The 22,004-nt window shown below is 56.3% G+C and overlaps 1 protein-coding gene across 3 annotated transcripts; it reads right to left on the reverse strand.

Moving 5' to 3' along the window:
* Positions 1–701: 701 nt before the first annotated feature.
* Positions 702–21,763, reverse strand: ITGA5 (integrin subunit alpha 5). 3 transcript variants are annotated; one of them, XM_029204742.1, is made up of 30 exons: positions 21,296–21,763; positions 14,688–14,818; positions 13,247–13,362; positions 12,991–13,111; positions 12,722–12,783; positions 12,587–12,632; positions 12,196–12,321; positions 11,915–11,959; positions 11,729–11,772; positions 9,953–10,009; positions 9,712–9,764; positions 9,226–9,434; positions 8,753–8,944; positions 8,486–8,531; positions 8,213–8,314; positions 7,961–8,016; positions 7,671–7,825; positions 7,231–7,368; positions 7,032–7,099; positions 6,534–6,684; positions 6,359–6,451; positions 6,134–6,213; positions 5,915–5,995; positions 5,697–5,802; positions 5,013–5,165; positions 4,022–4,108; positions 3,798–3,911; positions 3,100–3,201; positions 2,424–2,546; positions 702–1,797 (listed from the first exon to the last, which is right to left on the reverse strand). In XM_029204742.1, the coding sequence occupies exons 1-30, from the start codon at positions 21,661–21,663 to the stop codon at positions 1,714–1,716; spliced, it is 3,309 nt and encodes a 1,102-aa protein (XP_029060575.1). In that variant the 5' UTR covers positions 21,664–21,763; the 3' UTR covers positions 702–1,713. The 3 variants fall into 3 exon arrangements, with proteins under 3 accessions (XP_029060575.1, XP_029060577.1, XP_029060576.1); XM_029204744.1 differs by lacking the exon at positions 21,296–21,763 and adding an exon at positions 16,974–16,990 and having other exon boundaries at positions 710–1,797; XM_029204743.1 differs by lacking the exon at positions 21,296–21,763 and adding an exon at positions 19,988–20,517 and having other exon boundaries at positions 710–1,797; positions 12,196–12,632.
* Positions 21,764–22,004: the final 241 nt, after the last annotated feature.

A 22,004-nucleotide genomic window follows, 5' to 3' on the forward strand; every position in this document is an offset into this window, starting at 1 on the left:
GGGTTCCCTCACTCTGGTTTCTCTTCAAGGACCTCAAGGCCATGTTGGTTAAGCATGAGGGCTTTCACAGTCAGGCAAGGCTGAATTTGAGTCTGTGACCTTGGGCAAGTTACATAACTTCTCGGGACCTCAATTTCCCCTTGTGTAAATGGAGTTAATTGTACCTACTTCACACATTTAATTTCTATCAAATTAAATGAGATACTGTATGTAAACTATTTAACACTCCCTCTATGCACCAGAATACAATGGGTAATGAAAACAAAACAAAAACCCAACTGGCTTTCTTCTGATTTAGTTCTGTGGCCTTTTCTCGCAACCCATTTCATTATTCTGATTTAGGAAAGCCCAGGTGAGTCTCTGGACCATGTTCCCCCACCTTCAACTTGGACCTCCCCCTTTGTATTCTTCCCTAACCCTCAAACCCAAAGAGAAGGGATTCCGCTCCCTTCTCTCCTGGAGGTGTGGGGGCCAGATCTGGCGGGGCTGGGTGATGAGCAGAAGAGTCAAGCCTTTCTTTCACCCCTTCCATCATCTCTTTCACTTAAGAAAAGGGAACCCCCAAACTAGTTCCACAGTTGCTGGGGGTCATACTCTTGGCTCCCAGTGGAAAGAAGCTGCAAGAAACACAAACATTTCCTACCCACCAAGTGGTCTGGTTCCAGGAAAGTTCTGGAAAGAGTGGGGATAGGACAGATTCCAGCTCTGGTCAGTGGGGGCACCGGGCCGGGTTTATTGCACTTGCAACAGAGTTTAAATAAGTCCCGGGTGTCCGGAGCCAAGGTGAAGGGAGGGTTGGGCAGGGAGAGGAGGGGCAGCGTCAGTGCAGCTGGCGGGCAGAACCCAGATCCTGCAGGCCGGGGGCAGCGGGCTCCCCCTTTCTCCAGGGGACTAGTAGGGCCTGTGTCCGGCCAGTATTAAGGTTCCAGATCTGTTGCCATCGTGGCCCCTTCAGGGTCCTGGGCAATTCCTGACTTCTCCTGAGTCAGAGGTGGATTGGGCCTCCAGGCCCAGGTCTGGAGCAGGCTCAAATGTAGTCCTGGATCTGCCTAGTTAGGTCACCAATGTCTGAGTCTGGGTCCCAGATCAACCCCAGGCCCCAGGTTCGATCTGGCCCTGTTAGAGTTCTGATTCCCCTTGCAGCTGGTTCTGGGCCAGCGTGGATCCTGGTGTGGGATCTGTCCTGAGTGGGGCCTGGGGCACCATCCACGGTTATTGTTCCTTGTTGGCCCACCGGGGTGGGGGCTGTCCAGAGCTGCCATGTCTCGCTCCCCAGGTTCCAGGTTCTTAGCTGGGGGCTTCTGGCAGGGCTGAGGACAGATCTTTGCAGGCTGGAGCTGGACAGGGAGTCCTGGTGGCACGTCTGAGCCGGAGAACTGGGATTGGATCCCCCAGTTCTGGTTCCAAGTTGTTTTCAGGAAACTCTCCAAAATGCAAAGGCTGCAGGGAGGCTGGGGCCTCTGTCCCTGGATCTGAGTTCCCCCATCCATGAGGAGGGCATGTGTAAACGAGGGTCCTTCACAGTGCATGGGGGGAGGGGATCCCCAGCTCCGCACCTCCCGGCTCTGGCCCTTCAAGTATGTCTCTGGGCTGGGGAGAGGAGCTTCTCCCTGGCCCTCAGCACCTTCAGGAAGCACCCAGCCCCCTCCCTGTCAGTAGACTGAGGGTGGGGGGACTGGACCTTCAGGATTGGGAGTCTGGGATCGGGAGAAGTCAGGCATCAGAGGTGGCTGGAGGCTTGAGCTGAGCTTTTTCCATGGCGGTGCCGTATGGGAGGGAGCGTTTGAAGAATCCGAGCTAATGAGGGGAAAAGGAGGGAGAGCTGAGTTACTCTGGTTCCCATTTCTCCGCAGATCTTATCCCAAGGCGGGAGGAAGATGACTCTAGTGCTTCCAATCTCCCCATCTTGCAAAAGTGGCCCAATTCAGGCTGTTAAGACCACCTCTCCAAGAGGTCCAGTGGGTTAAGAGGGCTAAGGTTGGGGGTGCTTTGGTGCCATAAAAATGCCCCCAGTTCAGCCAGAGATGGCACATAGGTTTGAAGTCAAGTTCTAAGTCTCATTGCCTAGTAGTGGCTGCCTCTTGAGAAGGATTCTGAGGCTACTTCTAGGGTATGAACAATTAGTGATGGCTGCCATGGGTTTCTGGAGGAAGTGACAGCACAAATGCCACACACTGGCCACTTGTGAGTAACACTGATTTTGAAAGTATAAATAAACTTATCAGCTTGAGTCAAGAGAACTTTTTCTAAGCTAGGGGCTGTAGAATGAAGGAAAGGATCCTATAGGCAGTGTCCAGATGGGATGCCCGTGGCCAGGGAGAGGTGGGGACATGTGGCTGGAGAACTGGTCTGGAGGCAGATGTTTGGGACTGTAGGGCAGAACCTGGTGAGAGAGAGGCCAGGTCAGGTAGGATGTGGCTGACCTTGTAGAGGATATAGATGAGCAGACCTAGGAGCAGGAGGCCAATGAGGACGGCTAGGATAATGATCCACAGCGGGACGCTGTGGCTGCCTTCTGCCTTGATCCACTGCACGGCTGTGGCCACCTGGGGAGCAGGTCAGGAGAGGTCACTGAAAAGCCGTTAGTTCTTCCCACCCTACGCTTGGCTCCCACTTGCCACTGGACCTAGACCCACCTTTCCCCTTCCGTCTTGGGCTAACAGAATTCTGATCTTCAAAATTCAAATTCCTAAAATGTGCATTATTGTCTCTGACTTTTGGGCTTTCACACCTGCTAGTTCCCTCTCCCCAGAGAATATTCCTTTCCTGACTGGTTAGCCTGGTAGATCCTATTTATCCTTCAGGTTTTGCTTAAACATCACTTCTTCCAGGAAGCCTTTCCCGACTCTGCAAGCCTGTGTTCAAGTGTCCCTATGATGTGTTCCCATAAACATGCTGGCGCTTGTCACACTGTCTTCTCACTGCCCTGTCCATCTTGCTTATCACTGTATTCCCAGGACCTAGCACAGTGCCTGGCACACAATAGATGCTCAATCAGTATTTGTCACCATAATCAGGCCAGCCCCCGTCGCATCCCAGTGCTAGCGCCAGGCCCAGCACTCTATCTTCCTTGGCCCAGACCTCTGGCCCGGGACTCACCTGCAGTTCCTTTCGGGGAAGCTGCCGAGGCAGGATTCGGTAGGGCATCTTTAGGGCTTCATACACAGCTTCACACTGCAGACTAAATGGCTGGTGTTCCCGCTGTGGGTGGTGGAAAGGTGTTCAGGGTGGCCTCTTATGGTATCTAGGAGGTCACTGGGCTCCCCATGGTCTGGCTCTGGTTATGATCTTTCCCTATTTTGGACTCATTCTCTTCTGAATCTCTCTCTGTGTTCCTTATATGAGATAATAAATGTGTAACTGAAGAGTTACAATTAGATGACAGCATGTTCAATAGAAAAAGTATTGTTGTGGAATCATGAATACGGGTGAAGCACCCAGGATGATGCCTGGCCTATAGGATGCACTCAATAAATGACTGCTGTCTACTGTTCCTACATCTGCTTGCCTCTCTGTGATGGATATGTCTTCCATCTCTGTTTTCTATCATTCTCTGCCACTGGTCTCCCTCCCGCCCTCCCTCCTCCGAATGGGCCAGGAAAGGGAAGCTGTCGGTCCCAATGTGGCCACTAGGTGGCGCCAAGGACACACAGCCCTGTCCAAACAAGGGTGAGGGAGGGGAGCGCGGCTGCCTGGGTCCCAGTCACCAAAGCGGGTGGCTAGGGCAGTGGGGAAAGGAGCGTCAGTCCAGGCAGGCCAGAAGGTCGGGGATCAGGACTGAGGTGAGGCTCCCTCACCTGGAGGAAGGTCTTGGCCCAGACGCGGAAATGCAGTAGCAGACTTCGGCTCTCTTGCCGGTGCAGTGGCCCCAGCTCGCAGCGCAGCCTGAAACACTCGGCCTCCGGGCATTTCTGGGAAGAAAGCGGAGGCTTGAATGCGGCGTTCCGCCCTGCTGGTGGCTCTGAGGATGCAAACAGATACTCAACGTTTCGACCCAGACCTCATTCCCAGGAGGACTTACCAGGATCTGAGGCCCTGAGGAGGCAGGGCTCCGGCCTGGAGCATCCCGTCTTTGCAGCCGGTGGTGCTGGGAACCCTCGGGATCCAACTGGAAGAGGAAAGGGACCATTAGCTGCCTCTCTCACCTCATTACAGCCTCTGAGTCAGCCTGCCTCTGGGGTCCAGAGCAGCTTCGACCTGGTCTTCCACCCATACAACTGACCACCTCCTGTGGCAAGGCACCGACCTCAGCACTGAAATACCGAAACGGGTGAGACTTGATCCTTGGAGTTTACAAGGAGGAGATGTCAATAGATAATTAGGGCCCCGTGCCTGCCTTGGGGCCTTTGCCCTGGCTGTCCCCTCTGCTTGGAATGCTTTCTCGAGTCTTCACACACAGGTTCACCCTTGCCTTTCATGCCTCAATCCACCTGTTCTCTCCTCAAGAGGTTTTCCCTGATGACCCAAACAGGCTCCCAGCCGGGCCCCGCCCCGCCCCAGCGTTTTAGCACTGCGCTCTCAACACTTCTCGATACCTGTTTCTCTCTCTCTCTCTCTCTTTAATTTTTATTGTCTCTTACCCTCCACTAAAACATAAACTCCATGAGAGTGGGGGCCTTGTGAGTTTTGTTTGGTGCGATCTCTCCTGAGCCTGTAACATGGCTCAGTGCATTGTTTATGTGTAAACGAGCTTTAAAACAGGCACTGGGGCCCAGGCGAGCGGCTCTGAGGAAGGCTTTCCGGAGGTGGTGGTGCCGAGCTGGGCCCTAGGAGTACGCCAGGGCAAGACGTCAGGGAAGGATACTTCAGGCAGAAAGACAGAAGGGCATGCATAAAACAGTCTTTTCCTCTCCCAGGGTCTCAAGGTGTCTGTGGGCCTTCGGACCCCCTTCCAGTGGCCTAAGTCCTAGCTCCAGGCACACCCCACTTGGCTCTTCTAGTTTCCCGGCGACCTTCCCCAACCACCCTCGGCCTGGTCCCCTCACCCCCAGGCCAGTCCCCAGGCCCCTCACCTCTAGGCCCTGTGGGTTGGGGGGGTGACTGGTGGTGCAGTTGCTGAGTCCTGTGACCCTGGTCACGTAGAGGAGCTGCTGACCTTCCAGAGCCTGGGGACAGCTGAGCTCCAGCACGCCCCGGCTAATGGAGCTGGGGCCCAGGTTGATGAGCTGAGGAGAGGAGGGCACAGTGATCATGGGAAGGGAGGGAGTGATTCTGCCCTGTTGAAACCCAGGTCCTGGTGGCCCGCTCATGCCTGCTGCGAGTCTCCCATCTCAGGAGCGAGGGAGGAAATCAACGGGCAGAGGCGAAATCCTCTCCAGCCAACCCTCCTGGAGGAGGTGGCTCCATCCTCCCCCCCCCACTTTTTTTTTCTTTTTTTGCAGGAACTTAGCTCCCCAACTAGGGATTGAACCCGTGCCCCCTGCAGTGGAAGTGCGGAGTCCTAATCACTGGACCACCAGGTAAGTCCCCATCCTTCCCTTCTGAGTTGCTCAGCTGGCCAGTCTCTCACACTGATCCTGCCCAGGACTTTACCTCTCACTCCCCACTCCCCCTCTCTTGCTCTCAATCCCTCAGGCTGGTCCCAACCATCTGTCACTCATACAGCTCCTCCTTCCCTGTCATTCATTCTAGTCCGGCCCTCCACTCCCAGTAGCCCACCTGGGGACCAGGGCCTCCCTGCCTCTGTCCCTCCTCACCTCATACACATGGTGGACAGCAGGGCCCACGTCCCCCTCCTCCTGCGGCTGGTCTCGGGGATGCCAGTCGGTCACTGGGAATAGCACTGCCTCGGGCTTGGAGACACTAAAGAGGAGGGTGGTTTAGAGGACAGTGGAAGGTACCCCATCCCATATGCATCCTTTCCTAGAAGTCCATCTTGCCTCCCAGAGAGCCCCATTTTGCCCGGGGAACTGACCCGTTAAGGGAGACCTGGGCCTGAGCTTCCACAGAGAGCTGGAAGGAAACCACTTCGCTTTGAGAATTGTTGAGATTCTTGCTGTGGGATGGAGGAGAGACTCAGGTGGTGCTGGAGCCCAGCCAGGAAGAATTTCACCTGCCCCAGACTCCGCCCCTGCCCCACCCTCCTCGGCCCCGCCCCCAACTCAGCCTCAGCCTGGCCCCACCCACTCCCTACCTGAGGATCTGGAAGTCAAACTGGATGGTTTTCTTCGTGTCCCTGAGGTGCGGGACTGTGAACCGAAGGCCACCCCAGAGCTGGAGGACAGGGAGGGAGGACAAGGGGGCTGTTAGACTGGGCGTCTGCCAAATCCCAATTGCAGCCCTCCTTCCCTATCCCACAGCTCTGCTCAGGATGAGCCGGTCGCTTTCCCTTGGGTCCTCTCTCCTGTCCCAGACTTACACTGGCTCCCGCCTTCATGGGGTTGCCCAGGTCACACACCAGCAGGCGGCTCTGGTTCACAGCAAAGTAGTCACAGCTCAGGCTGGAGAAGTTCTGGAGGTGGGGTGGGTGCAGGTAAGGCTCTGGTGTCCCTGTGGCAGGATCTCCCGAGCCCTGCCTGAGAGTCCCCTCTCACCCCTGGGTGTCTGACAAGTCCTGAGTACTCAGCCTCCGGAGGCGCCGTGACGCGAAGCTCTGCCTCGTAGGCGCCGCCCTCACCCACATTCTGGGCATGGAAAGTGAGGTTCAGAGAGTTCTTGTCGCCCAGGTACACGTGGTTCTGCTCCCTGGAGGGGACACACAGGGTCAGGGACACTGGGGAATTAATCCGCAAACCAAGACAATGGGCCATAACAATAATAGACACCGTTTACTGAGTTCCGACTCTATGGCAGGCACTAGGCTAGATGCTTTATGTAGATTATTTCGTTTAATCCTTCCCCAAAGCCAGAGAAATAGAGGCTCTTATTCTCACTATACAGATGAGGAAGTTGCATAATTTCCCAGGGTCACACAGCCAGCTAATACGTTCCTATTCTACTTTTTCACATGCCAGGTGCTTCCAAGCTCCATGTGTTCTGCTAGGAGACCTTGGCATCTGGAACCCCCCAGCTTGACGTCAGCCTTCACTTACCCAAACACTTCCAGCTGTAGGTCTGGCACACAGATATTGTCTTCTCCACAGTCCAGCAAGATCTGAGCCTGGGGAGTAGGGCAGCCTTGAGAGCGGGAGTTGCGACCCCCTCCTAAGCTGTCGGCTCCCCCCTCCAGGGCCCCACCCCTAGCGGCCCAGGCCCCTCTCCTCCCGGCCCGTCTCCCCACCCTGCCCTCACCTTGTCCTCTATGCGGCTCTTGCTCTGGTAGTGTAGGACTGGCCGAAGACCGTGGCTGTCCACAGGGGCTTGGGGGTCCAGGGAGAAGTTGAGGGCGATGTGAATTGGGGAGAGTTTGTCTCGAAACTCTGACTCGTTCTGGGGCCGGGGGAGAGGGTTCACAGATTCAGGGGACACAGGGGACTTGGTCCTCATCCTCTCACATCTCCCTCTGTCCACTCAGGACCCTCAAGAATTCAGGTGTCCAAACTTGACCATGCTCATTGCTTCAGAGGCAGCCTGGTTCTCAGCTCCTCCAACAGAAGGGCCCCCTTCCCCAGCCTCCCAAAGTCCCAGGCCCTTCACTGGAATCTCCCTGTCTCTTTCCCTTCATGAGGGGCACCCAGTTCTACGGGGCCACTCTTCCCAGGCCAGTCCCTACCCTGCCCTCGGGCCCATACCCTGAGGTAGATCTTCATCTCTCTGCAATCCTCCCGAGCCCCGTTCTGGATGAGCAGGGTCTGAGTCAGGGTGGCCTGTCGGGAGGCCAGGAACAGTGCCCGCCGCGTTCCACCCTTCTGCTTCTGCCAGTCCAACTGGAGCTCCACCGTGAAGCCTGCAGCCGGGCCCATATGTTAATGAGCACCTGCCCCTCCCTTCTAATCTATCCAGAGAGATAAGAGGTCCCCGAGTCCCCAGCCCCTCCATCCCCATCCCAGTGCCTGAAAGGGTCAGGCAGTCTCTCCCTCACCGATGGAGTCAGGAACATGTTTTCCAGAAGCATTGAGGCAGAAGCTGAGATTGACGCTGGAGGAAGACCAGAGGGAAAGCTGGTGTATCCCAGTGGAACAGGCATCCTATTCCCTACCTGCCTCCCAGACAGACCCAGACTGGGACAGTCCCATTTGTCCACTTTCAAAGACCTGGTCTCCCTCCCCACTTCCAGGCACAGATGAAGCACCCCCAGACTCCATCCCCGCAGTCTCCTGGGCACCCCACTCACCAAGCCGCAGGGTTCCCCCCCAAGCTGCAGCTATGCTCCTCTGGGTTGAACATGGCGGGAAAGATGGTGAGGGAGGCACTGGCAGACACGATGGGGCGACCCCTGCCAAGAGTGGGTGTGGGGTCAAAGGACTAAGACTCCTCAGGAACCTGGGCACGGGAAGCTGATGCCCAAGCCCCAGGATCCCAGTTTGTACACTTCCCCAAACTCGGCCCTGTTGAGAAATCCCCCAGTTCCCACGTCTCCCAGGCTGCCCCCTGCCCAAGTTCATACCTGTACACCACAGCCTTGTCTACACCAAAGGACCCCACAATCAGATCTGCAAGAAGTCAAGAAACTACCCCTTACAGCAAGCCCCAAATCAGAATCCTTCCCAACCCCTTCCAGTTGCACTGTTCAAGGAGGCCGAAGTGAGGGGACACCGCCATCTGGTGGCGTCATCCTAGAACTGCACCCAGGAGCTCAGGAAAGTGCATTAGAGGGGCCAGGGTTCTGAGACCAGGGAATTCTCAGGTGAAAGGGGCCGCTGGCACAACTCACCAGGGTATCCGTTGCCATCCAGATCTCGGCCTCCTCGAAGGGCAGAGCCAAAGAAGTCCGGCGTGTGGCCAGCTGCCCACAGGGGCTGCAGGACCTGGGAAGGCTTAGAGGCCAGGCCCCCTGGGCCCCCAGGGAATACAAACACCACTCCCTGCTGGTTCTCCCCACCAAAGGCAGCCCCAACGGCTACATCTGCAAGACACACAACACACAGCAGTCAGCAGGCCAGGAATCCAGGAGTTCAAATCTCTACCATCAGACCCCAGGACCCGGGATCCTGTTTTCCCCATCTGTCATTCCCAGTATTCTAACCTCTTCAAGCCCCAAGATCCAGACATTGGGATTAAAATCTACACACCTCCTGGAGGAGCCACTGGGGGTCTTGGGTATCTTATCTGACAGCCATCTCTCTCCAAATCCCTTCTGACTCAGGCCCCCACCCCTCCTCAGCAACTTGAGCCCACGGTGCTTACCATTGTAGCCATCCTGGTCCAGGTCCCCCAGGGGGGTCAGGGAACTGCCGAATCGACCAAACTCATCATGGCCAGTGAGGGTAAGGGTGGGCACGGGCTCCATGCCGGCCGGCCGCTGCAGGTAGATGTAGACCCTGCCCACCTCCTGCGGCCGCCCGTCGGCTGTCCGCTCCATGAGCAGGGGCGCCCCTACCAGCAAGTCGTCCAGCCTGAGGGTACGGGAAACCCAGTCATCCTGAGACCCTGCCTTGCCATGTCCCCTCCTCAGTCCCAGAGCCAGGAAATCCCAGGCATCTTGGATCCGGGCTCCTTCCCACCCAAGTGAGAGACCTGAGGTCTTCTGGTGTTTGGTTCTCAGCTCTCTCTTTGCCCCTGAGCCTAGGGAATGCAGGCAGGAGGAGGAGAATGCAGAGAAAAACTCTCCTTGCATTTTTCTGTCCCATCCCTACTCCTCGTCCTGTGCTGTGCCCCTTTCCCACTACTCACCCGTCCCCATTGATGTCTGTGGCAGCCACTGCATAGCCAAAGTAGGAGGCCATCTGGGAGGGACAGAAGGGCAGCAGTGGGTCAGAACTAGGGGGTCAATCAACAAGGGCTATGAGGGGAAATCAGGGACTCCGGGGAGCCTGAGAAGCTGGGCTGAGCTTATGGGCTCAGGGCGGGGGCTTGGTTGGCAGAGGTCCAAGCTGGGTTGTGTGGGGGGGGGGGGGGGGGAAGGTGTCCTCACCTGTTCCCCTGAGAAGTTGTAGAGGGACCGGATGTCTGAGCCATTAAGGATGGTGACCTGGGGACAAGGAGATATACCCATTGGTCCCAGACTCCCAGACCATCCCATGGGTACAGGATACCCAGGGGCAGGCATTCCTTGGAGACATAGACCACTTGTCTCCTAGTTCCCTCCTTTGCTTTGCCTCACATTCCCATCTCTATATTGGGTAGCTCCATCCCAGGAGACTTCATTATGTTCCTCCATGTCACTTACCAACTACTACTGACAGATTTCGTACTTATCTGTCTGTTGTGCCTCTCTACCTACTAGAGCGTCAGATAAGTGAGGGCAGGAGCCTTGTTTTGTGTTTTGCTTTCTCCCCAGAGCCTAAAGTAGTGCTTGGTGAGCAGCTGACACTCAATACTTATTAGCTGAAGGACATCCACCAGCCCTCCCGAGTCACAAACACTCATGGCTCCCCCAACGTGCCCCCTTAGGGATGGGCCCTTCCGGTCCCCTGAGGCTCTCGACTCCCTGTTCTCTTCCCCAGTCTTGCAGCTGTTCCTCTGGTGTGAGCCCTCCCCCAGGACTGCTGGAGAGCCCCCTGGCCTCCCCCTGCCTCGGGCTCTCCCTTCCCCTCAGCACCCTTCCTCCATGGCAGCGGGAGCCGGTCTAGGAGGGATACGGCTGGCTTGGAAATCCGTGGTGGTTCCCTGAAGCCATGGCCCAGTCTCAGCTTCTTGGTTGGTCCTCTGACGCCCTGGAGAATCTGGCCCCAACCTATCTGTTTTTGCCCAACCTCTCTTTAGTCTCCTCAGGCCCAATCAGCCCATGCTGAACTGGCCTGAATTTTTTTCCTTTCCTTCCCTGCCTTTTCTCATGCTCCCGCCCAGGATGCTCTCTTTCCTCATCTCCACTGATCTTTCATAGGACATTTTCTCATCCATCCCTGCCCTAGGAAAGAGGTTATTCTTCCCTCTAAACTGCTATATCATCTTGACCACTTTTCTGAAATTTATCCTAGTGCAGAAAGAATGCTGACTTTGGAATAAGACAGGTCTGGTTTTAAATCTCTATCCAGCCACTTACTAACTGGGTGATCTTAAACAACTTACTTGGTCTCTTTGAGCCTCAGCTTTCTCATGTGTAAAATGTGAATGGTAATATCTCCCCTGATAAGCTTGTTGCGAAGAATAGAAATCATGAGTGGACAGTGCCTGACGCACTGAGGGGCTCGTGAATAGGAGCTGCACCTTCGATTACAATCACTTGTGTGTCTTATCTTACGTACTTGATTAGAAGCGCCTTACAAGATGGGGTATGATGTCTTATTCATCTTCTTATCTCTTGCCTTGCCCTAATAAATGTTGGTAATTGAATGGACTCCTATAGCGTTCTTATCTATATCCTTTTTAAAGCACTCGCCATGGTCTAATAATAACAGCTACAGTTGTACACTGCCTCACAGTTCGCTAAGTACTTTCACGTGCATTATCTTACTTCATCCTTACAAGAGCCTTGTGAGGTCAGAACTATTATTATACCATTAAAAAGAGAAGAATGAGGCTCAGAGAGGTTAAGCAGACTCAAGGTTTTTATGGAGTGAAGTGGGGTAGGAATAAATCACAGATTGATTCATCCAGAGTGAGTACCAGAACTCAAACACTGGTCTGACCCAAGAGCCCGTGTTCTGATCCACTTTTTTCACCCTCCCAAACTGCCATGCATGGTTCTTTGTGATTAGCCAGGGGACGGGAGAGCAGAGGAGGGAGGGAGAGTCAGGCTGGGCCTTACGTAACCATAGGTGAGGTTCCCTTTGGGCACGCCAGCAATGAAGTCTGTAGAGGGAAGAGAAAGTTGTAGGCTAAGGGCAGGGAAAGGGGAGTCAGACAAAAATGGTAAGTGTCTCAGTCCCTGTGGCTCCGGGTCCTGGGTCTCCATCTGCCCCCTCCCTTGGCCCCAGCCTGGGGACACACTCACCTTCTGTGTCATCACCACTGAATTCACCTACAGCCACAGAGTATCCTAGGAGACAGGGTGGGCGGATATTAGGATTCCTGCTTTGGGGACCCCTCTGTCCTGGCCCATCCTCAATCCCTTCCCCACCCCTACTGGGCCTTCGTAGTCAGCCTCCACATGACACATAGGGCAGGAAGCTGGGGATGCCTGGGTGGGAGAAGGGAGGCGGGGTGGGGGGGTGAGCGAGGACAGGGGCCCCTGAGGTGCTCCCCCTGCAGCTCCCACCCCGTTTGCTCCCTCACCCAGGTAGCTGTCATCGTAAATGGAACTGGCCTGGCGAGTCTGCAGCTGCCCCCGAACTGGGTTGATCAGGTACCCGGGGTAATAGGATTCTGCAATCTGCTCCTGGGTGGCGGACAGGATCTGGCCTGGGGAAGGGGATAAGGAGGGGATGGCTGGAGGAGGAGGTGGCGGGGATGGGGTTACTGGGGGCTGACTGGGTAGGATTTCAGAAGTCTGGTTCAAGGAGGGGAAGCTTGTGGAGGGTGGTGGGAGAGGATGTGTAAGTCTCAGGAAAGGGAGAGGAGAATTGGGACGGGGGCAGAGGAGGGAAGGATGGTGATCTCGGGCTGGGAGAGGGATAAGAGGCCAGGTGCAGGAGACAGACGCAGGGATAGAGGAGGAAGGGCTTACCTTGCCAGAAATAGCTCCCTGGTCCGCCCAGGACCACACGCCCAGTCTGTGGGGAGAAGGATGTGAGTCCACATCTGGTCCTGATTCCCCTGCATCCAGCACCCACAGCCACTCTCCTCCCAAATCCCTCCTCACCTTGGTGAACTCGGCACTGAAGCCCCCTTGGCAGTAACCCTGCCCTGCTGCCCGGCTGAAATCTGCAAGGGGAGAAGGTGGTGGGAAGGAGCTCCACACAGATGGGTCAGGCAGGAAAGAGCAGGAAGCTTGGGGAAGGAGAGGGGAGAGGGGGCCAGAGAAAGGACCTCTCTGGACCAGACAGTGAGCATCAAGGCTGATGGGGGGTGGGGGACCGTGGGGATTCACAGAGAAGGCAGACTCAGGGCTCATGCCCCCTCTTGCCCTACCTGAGCGGCACGGCGCATACTCCAGAATCCGGGTGAAGTTGTCTGTGGAGAGGTAGCAGGTGCCCACGGGATCGCTCAGCGGCTCCTTCTCAGTGCGCCAGCTGTAGAGGGGAGCACAGGCCTGGGAGGGCCCAGGAGGAGGGGGGTCCAGGTTTAGTCCAACAGGACCTCTCTTCCCCGCCTCCCCCACTGTGCTCCGCTAACCGCAACCATTGCCCCTCCTGCCCACCACGCCACTCAGCCTGCTGGCCCTCACCAAGATGGAGGAGCCATGGGCTCGCACCGTTGCTCCGAACCACTGCAGGGACTTGTACTCCACAGGCTCCTCTCCCTCAAGGCTAGACGGCGGCGAGGACTCCAGGATCCGAGAGCCTTGGGGGAGTGAGAAAGGGGAGTCATGCCAGCTGTGGGCAGCTGAGCCCTAGAGCAGCCCGTGCCCTCAGCCTGGGGGCACCCAAGCACTTGCAAGCCCTGAGGCCATGACTCATGCGAGGGGGAATGGGGAAGGTCCTTACAGTCTGCCTGTTGTAGCCTGACTCAGCTTCCCCTGCACGCGTGCACACAAGCCCATGTGCACATGCACACACACAGAACCTGGGGTTTCTAGAGGTGCATTCATTCCCCTGGTCCGCCTGCCTCCTCACCCAGCTGGGACAAGGATGCTTGTGGTGAGGTGGGGAAGAACGGCTACTTCCTGAGAGGGCTACCCTCTGGCTGCACTTCTCTGTCTGTACCTGGGCCTATGTCTCTAGCAGCACGTGTTCTATGTCCTTGACCTTTCTCACGTCACTGAATCTCTGCCCCTTGTGTCTGCGTGTGTGCGTGCGTGCATCTGTCTGTCTGGCTGTCTCTCTCCTTCCAAACCCTCTCTGCCTCTACGGTCCTCCGCTTCTCATCTGTCTTCCAGGTTTTAAAAAGAAATCGGTCGGTTTTGTGCTCTTACACCACCCCTCTCCCACTGTCTCCATCTTTTGATGCTCTCCTCTTTTGTCCCCTCACCCCAGTTTATCTCTGGAGCCACACTGCTCAAGTTCATGTCCTCGCTCCACCTTCTACTAGCCGTGTGACCTCAGTCAAGTTACTTAACCCGTTTCCTCACCTATAAAAAGGGGATAATAAGACCTCGCGCCATCGTTGAAAGGATTAAGTGCGTTAATATATGTAAAGTGCTTACAACAGTGCCCAGTATATAGCAAGCGCTCTTGAAGCGTTAGCTGCTGTTATTATTCTTTCTCAGCCTGTCTCCTTCCATCCCTCTCTGCATCTACTCCGGACCTTAAGCTCCTTGAGGGCGGGGCCTTAATCATGTTTCAATCCCCTGCAGTACCAGCACAGAACCTGGCACGCATTATCACTTAGTCAGTGCTTAGTTAAATGAATCGAATAGGCTCTGTGACTCTCCCTGTCTTTGTCTGTGTTACTGCCCTGGCCTCCCTGAGTTGTGGGTGATTCAAGGAAAATGAGAGCCACATGTTTCTGAATCATGCCCGCCCTCCTTGGGCTGGGCTGGATTGGGAACGTGGTGTGAGTGCCACGGGGAGCCGCTGCACCGCTGCACGGAGCTGGAGCCCCAGAGCCTCAGAGCACGCGGCGCTGGAACTGGTCAGGCTCCGCCTCTCGCTCCAGACCCCGCCCCCTAGCCTCAGCCCCACCCCTTAGTCCCTCCCTGAACCTCCCCGACCTACGAAGGGGGTTACCTTTGCTGTCAAATTCAATGGGGGTGCACTGTGCTGGGCTGGTGCCCCAGGGGCAGAGGTAGACGGCACCGCCCTGCAGCACTCCCGGCTGGCTGGTGTTAGCCTTGGGCGCTCCCACCAGCACGCTGACCCTGCGGAGGGGAAAGGGGAGGCAGCTCAGGGGGGCTCCTAGCTCTTCTCCAGTCTCCCCAGGCAGGAAGGACCCAGGCCTCTGGGCCACGGTCTGGGTGGGCGTGGCAAGATGCCCCCCGGGTTGTATTTATATCTCAGAAGATACCACAGATACCAGAGGCCCAGGCCGGAGTCAGGCGGTCCCCATGTGCCGCTGTCACTAACACAGCGTCTCCCGCCTCCCCCCACTCTCTCCCCTCCTACCTTCCCCTGTCATTAGAAGGAGGAACCAGAGTCAGTTCTGGCAAGAGGCCAGGGCCAGAGCTTCTCTATCTCCTCTATGGACCTGCCAAGACTGGAGGTGCAGCCCCTAGAACCCCAGGGTCCTCTTACCTAGCCTATACCCTCTCCTCCCAAGCCAAAGCCCTTCTCTGGGCAAAACCCAGGCGTCCAGCTGCCCAGCCCTGGGGCACATCGGAGGAAAATGTGAATCTTGGAAACCAGGCAGTAGAAGTGGAGAGAGGAACTGGAGAATGGTGAAGGCAGATTGTTCCCCTGGGCCTGGGCGTGGACCTGCCCTCACCCTGGGCTCTGGTGGGACCTCCCCATCCTGGCTGGGTCTCTGTCTCAGCCTCTGAACCCCTTTCCCATACACCATTGCTCAGAGTCTGAATTCAGATCCGGGTGGTCTACTGGGGTCTTAGTTTTGGACACAGTGCCTCATTCCCCCTGAGACGACGAGGAGAAGGTTGCCTTTGCTGGGGGTCCTATGTAATGGGGTGGTGACAGCTAAGGTCCTGGATAATTTTGCTGCCTCTGGCTCTGCCTCTGTCATTCCTGGGTCCATGGCCTCCAAGACCTCTGTGCAGTCGTCAGCCTTCTGGGCTTTCTCCTCCAGAGTCTCCCATGAGGATGCATCTGGCAGCCAGGGCAACTGAACCAGTGTCCCTGCCAGCCGCCAGCCTTGGCCTCTGCTCTCCTCCCATAACTGACTCTGGCACTGCTTCTCCATCTGTCCCTCTGCCCCTAGGACTGCTTGCTCTCTTGGTTTTGGTTTTAGGGACCCCCCCCCGTCTCATCTCAGATCTTGGGCTTCTCCATCTCTGTTGGTTTCTGGCCCCTTTCAGCTTTCAGCACTCCCAACACCCACCCTTTTCCCGATATTTGGATCCCTTCATTAGCCTTTCTTACCAGGAGTCCCCAAGTTGGGGATTACAGTAGAGGTCACAAAAGCGGGTGTGTGTGTGATGGGATGGGAGACAAGAGATACATCGAGTAGGGGAGGGGTGGGGTGGGGGGTCCAAGAGGTATAGGAATGGGAACACCAGAGAGAGCATCTCCAAGGGGCTGAAGCAGAGTGAGGGTGGTCTAGCAGGGCCAGAGGGTGAGGATGGGAGAAGAAAGGGTCCAGAGGGATAGGAGGGGAGGCCTGGAGTGAGAGTTCCTGGAGTGGTGGGGGGTGGGGTGCCAGCCTCGGTTACCCTGGGGACAGGAAATGTTTACTGCCTGCGGCTTCCTGTCTGTTTCCAACCTCTCACTTCGCCGTTTGTCTCCCACCCGCCCGCCTGCTGGGCCCCACCCCTCTCACTCAGGCCGTACATTCAGTAGGGGGGTGGGAGCTGGCTACTCCGAGGCACAGTGACCTGGTTGGCTGCCAGGCCTAGTAGGTGAGGTTGGTGGTGGGGAGAGATTGCATTGCCCCAGGGCTGGGGGAGGAGAGAGGGGTGCAAGCCTCTGTAGCAGAGGCAGCCGCAGAAAACAGCAGTGGTGCAGGGGTTCTGGGTCAGGCACTAGCTCAGTATGGACTTGGGAATACCCTCTCCCTCTTCCTCTGGGTGAAGAGGTTGAACAGGTTATATCAAAGTCTTCCAGAGCTCCCATACTCTTCCAGGAGAGCGTAGGGGCTTGGCCAAGGGACCCTGCTCCCACCCCCAATTTTCCCACCACTCCGTGGAGGGGAGCTGAGCCTGGGTGCTCCTGGGATGGCCTGAGGAAGAAGCTTGGAGTTTGGCAGCGCGGGCAGGTGAGAGAGAGGCCTTACAAGGCTTAGAAAGCCCACAGACTTGTGGGCCAGGGGCATATGCCATGGCTGCGTGAAGGTTCAGGAGATCTGGGGTACAGGCAAGGGACACAGATCCCGACCCAGACTTGCCCCATGCCGCCCATGGCTTATACCTGAGGATGCAGTGGCCCTTCTTTCCCAGCTCCTCCAAGTCAGTCCAGTAACTAGTGCCCTCCCCTGTGTGCCAAGAGAGGCGCCCAGTGTCAGGGGTGGCACGTCACATACCTTATCCTTATTCTCCCACTCCTGGTTCCTGCCTCCTAAATCCTGCAGCAGTTGGGTCCTACTAGGGGTCCAAGAAGGTAACAATGGAGGGTCCTTGGGCTCTTTTCAATATTTCAGAGAGCCTAACGGAAATCATGCATTTACCTGATAAGGAAGCCCAGGCTAATTAAAACCTCAAGTGTATTTGCTTTGGGCCGGAATTATATCAACTCCTGTGGGGAACCTAGTTATCTCATATTGGTCAGAAGCTCTGATTGGCAGCTATAGACGTCTTCTTGTTCTAATTTTTGGTGGATAAAAAAAAAACAGGAAAAAGGAATGAATTATTCCTTCCTAAATGCAGCTTGGCAGATAAACTCTTCCAAAGTATAGGGACCAAGGGAAGAAATAAATTGCCGTAATTTATTTTGAAGCCTCGGAACTCTGATGTTCTAGAGATGCTCCTTGGAGACACGGGCTGCCTCAGCACCATGGTTTGAAGACTTTCTTGTAGACGCCTCAGGGCTGCCACATGGAGTGAGCGGAGGCCAGTTTGGTCCTGACACTCCTCTCCATCTTCTTTCAGAGCAACCTCTTTTCTCTGTTTTTTTTTTTTTTCTTTTTTGCTGTACGCGGGCCTCTCAGTGTTGTGGCCTCTCCCGTTGCGGAGCACAGGCTCCGGACGCGCAGGCTCGGCGGCCATGGCTCCCGGGCACAGCCGCTCCGCGGCATGTGGGATCTTCCCCGACCGGGGCACGAACCCGTGTCCCCTGCATCGGCAGGCGGACTCTCAACCACTGTGCCACCAGGGAAGCCCGGTGCTCTGTTTTATATAGAATGCCCTGATAAGATATCATTTGAATTGAAAGGAAGGAAGGAAGGAAGGAAGGAAGGAAGGAAGGAAGGAAGGAAGGAAGGAAGGAAGAAAGGAAGGAAGGAGGAAGGAAAGGAAGAAGGGAAGGAAGAAAATAAAAAACTGTAACAAAAAATACTGCTGACCTAGTCCCATGTCCTCATTGTACAGATGGGGAAACTAAGTCCCAGAGAAATTAAGTCACATGTCCTGGGGTCACTCAGAATCCTTCTCAACCTAAGAACAGAAGCCAGGAATCCTGATACCTAGGCCACTGTTCTGGTCTACCCCGTTGCCAATTTGTTCCCTCCTCTCCTCGCCACTATCTCCCCAGCCAGGCTTCTGATTAACCAAGTTCCTGTTCAATACATGGTTACTGTTTGACTCTATTGGCCTGACAAGGTCGGGGGTGGAGAGTAGCAAGTGGACCGGACCCAGCTCCTGCAGGTCCTACGGCAGCCCTGGCCAGGCCAGAGGAGACACCTGGTTCTGGGTCCCCCAGTGTAGTCTCGAGGGAAATGCCTGGCTGGCTGGGAAGGAAGAGTTGCCTCCACTTGTGGCAGCTCCACATGGGGAAGGACCTGGGCTAAGTAAGGCTGGTGCAGCTTTCAAGCGCATGTCTTGAGTCAAGTCACTTCCCCTCTCCAAGACTTGAATTCTCTACCCATAAAATGATGGGTTGCCCTTGAATGGTCCCTAAACAAACTTCTAGTTCTAAACTTCTATGATTCCTGAAGCTTCAGTTCATATACACGCATAAAATGGGAGCAGTAATGCTTCGTCTGTCTAAGGCAAGGATTTTTATAATGATCCAACAGAAAAATTGATACGAAAGTGCTAAGGAATGTGAGGCACTATTATTACTATCACTGCCATAAGCAAATATTAAAAGTGAGTAAGAAATAGTGAAAATCTTAGACAAAGAACTAGGTGATGTCCAGGGAAGAGAGAAACAGAAAATAGCTACCTCATAAAAGTCATACCTCCACGTACTGATCACCCTCCGTGGACCAGGTGCTTTTTATATATATTGTCTCGTTTAGTCCTCAGAACAGCCTCATAAGTGAGGTGTCTAATTTTCATGAGAAGACCAGGCTCCAGTATTTAAGTCTTAAGTGACTCAGCCCAGGTCACACAAAGAACAAGTAAGTGGTGAGGCCTGGATGCACACCCAGCTTGGCCTGACTTAAAGCCTGCCCCTTTCCTACTGTGTAACCTCTCTAGTGCTTACCCTGCCCTCTGATGCTGTTTCAGTTTCCACAGTGAGAGGTGATAAAGGGGGCCAAGAACACTGAGGCCCTCCCTCTCCAGAAAAGGCCCCAGGTGAGGGGCTACATTTGTCCCCCGCAGGTAGGAGGGGTTGAAGTCCCAGATGTGGTGGGGAGGGAGGTCACTGGGGAGGTGGAATGTTCCGAGTCCTATTCTAAGAGTGCTTTGTAGAGAGAAAATGAGAGGGGGAGGTGCACAAGCTGGACACCTGGGTTCTCTTGGGAGAAGAGATGAGCAGAGGGGAGGGGGAGGGGAAGAGACTGCTGGGTCCTGCTTTAGAAAAGGGCTTTTGGGACTTTAGGATCAGGCCAGGGGCCAGACAGACACCTAGGGAACCAAGTGGGAGTGTGTGAAAGTCCAGATGTTTCAGAGGAGTGTTTTAAAAGGGAGATGACACTCTTGTTAGGTGGGAGTGGGGGTGGGATAAGAGGAAGGTTAAGATACAGATAACTGGATACCCTATTGTGGGGGAGGATCCCTTCCCCTCCCTCCCTCCCCCTTCTCTACCCGGTTAGGTTTGTGGTAAGGAGTTGCAAGGGGCCTGGGGGAGGCCGGGCCTGGCAGAAGCTCCAGGCCAGGGTGATGCAAGGGGGTTTGGGCAGGAGGCCGGGGGGGGGGGGTGGGGGCTGGGTGGGGACCTTGAATAGCCCAGAACCAACAGCTGGGGCCTAACCATCCTCCAGACAAAGGAGAAATATGCCCCATACCCCAAGTGAATTACCTAGATTAACCCCTTTTCTCCAAAAATTAAAGGAAATGAGTAGAGCTCAGTTAACTGTATCATGTGTAGGAACAGCTCACCTCTGACAGAGGTCCTATCAAAGCTGGATACCAGGGGTTGTTGTGCTGGTGGCGATGGTGGGGAGCAGTGGCAATCTCAGAGCCCAGAGATGCAGAAAGAGGATTATTCCAGACATCGTGGAGGATCAGGCATCTGGCACCTGGGAGTCCCCGTCCCACCCCAGGAGCAGCTTCCTTCCCCTCTTACTCCCCCCCCCCACATTTAAACAAACACCCTTGTTCTAATGTTGCCTAGCTCGTTTCCCCAAGCCCGTGGGCTCCCCATTTTCCTGGCACACAGGGTCCGCTCTGCTTGTCATCCTGCTGAGCTGGGAATGGGGATCCTCCTTTGAGACTTCCCCGGTCTCTGAGATCCTGTGTTCTGACGCTCTTGGGCCCTGCAAGCCCGCGTCTCCCCAGCTTCCGACCCCAACCCCAGAAGTCCCGGTCTCAGCTCAGCTCCAGCCGACAAGCTACAGGAAATCAGTTTTTCTCTTCCTCCCAAGAGCTAGAAGAAGAGGGAAACCGCCCACCCCCCTTCACGGGCGCACACACACCCCTACCGACACATCCGAGCCCCCGCCCTTGGCTGAGCCAGCCCCCAACCCCGGCGCCCCCCAGGACCAGGGTCCCGGGACTCTCCCCAACTTCCCGGATCCCCTCTTCTGAACAGAGATTGGGGGTGGCGGGCGGAGTAGGAGACCGAGGAGAAAGGGGAGGGAGCCGCCGTCCCCCTCCCGAGTCTTTCCCAGTCTGAGTTGAGGGGGGAGGGGAGGGTAAGGCTGGCCCCCATTTAACCTCCGGACCCCTTCAGCCTCCGACTCCCTTCTTACTACACACAGCTCATTCTGCTTCGACCCGTTCTCTCTCCGCACAATGGCCCTCAGGGGTCCCGGGGTTCCCCAGTGTTCCAAAATGCCCACCCTGGCCTCCGCGCCCCCTCTCCGTCCCCATCCGCCTCCGGTCCCGGCAGCTCTCGGATCTCAGCCAGAGACCCTCTGCTCTCCATTCCCGCGCCCTCCTCTCTCTTGGCCCCAAGACCCCGGCCCAGACTCCTCCAGCTTGCAGCTTCGTGTCCTCTCCCCACCCCACACGTCTCCCTGCTGATCGCTCTCAAACTCCTGGCCACCCTCCACGCCGGCCACTGTCCCCTCCCTACTCCAGCGCGGGCCCCCAACTCCGGCGAGGGCCCCCAACTCCAACCCTAGTCCTTCCAAACTCCGCCTCCCAAACTCAAGCCTTGGTCCCCTCCAGACTCCAGCCGCGCCCCCTGTCTCCAGGCGCGCACCCCCGACCCCGCCAGCCCGCCGCCAACCCTCCTCAACTCACCCGTCTGTCCCCGGCCGGTAAAACTCCACCGAGAAGCCGAAGAAGGAGCCCGGGGGCCCAGAGAGCACTGCTGGGGCCTCCGCGTCTAAGTTGAAGCCCCCGACCCTGGGCGGCGGCGGCAGCAGCAGCAGCAGCAGCAGCGGCAGCAGCCGGGATCGGCGCCGGGGGCCCCAGCGCAGCTGCACGGCGAGGAGAGGGGACCCTGGCGTCCGGCTCCCCATAGCACCCGCTCTTCCCTGTCCTGGGGCCACCGACCCGGAGCCGCTTCCTAAACCTCCCAGAGGCGAATGACTCAACGCGGGGAGGAGTTTGCCAAACTCCCGGCTGAGCCCTCCCCCCGCCTGCCGGGGGGGCGGGCGGGGGGGCATTCCTGGGTCCCTGGAACGCTGAGCCCGCGCCCCCCACCCCGAAGGGGCGTGGGGGGGGACGCACCTCTCCACTTCCCTCGCCCCAGCCCCAGCTGGAGGCCGGTTGTCTGGACTGGGTCAGACTGGGCTGCTTTGGGCTCTTCCCCCTCCTTCTCACTGCTTCCCCCTACTTCCTCCCGCCTCCTTTCCAGATGTACAACGTAAACGCTCGGAAAAGGAGTCGGAAAAAGGGAGCGGAGAATTTCCTAATGAGGAAAGGAATCACCTCCGGAGGGCGGAGGGAGTCTGAATATGTGTGTGGGGTCTCCCTCACCAATTCAGGGAGGAGGCTTTGGGGTCTA

Source organism: Monodon monoceros, unplaced genomic scaffold (assembly GCF_005190385.1).
Source record: "Monodon monoceros isolate NGI ecotype Baffin Bay Population unplaced genomic scaffold, NGI_Narwhal_1 Super_Scaffold_6, whole genome shotgun sequence".
NCBI lineage: Eukaryota > Metazoa > Chordata > Mammalia > Artiodactyla > Monodontidae > Monodon > Monodon monoceros.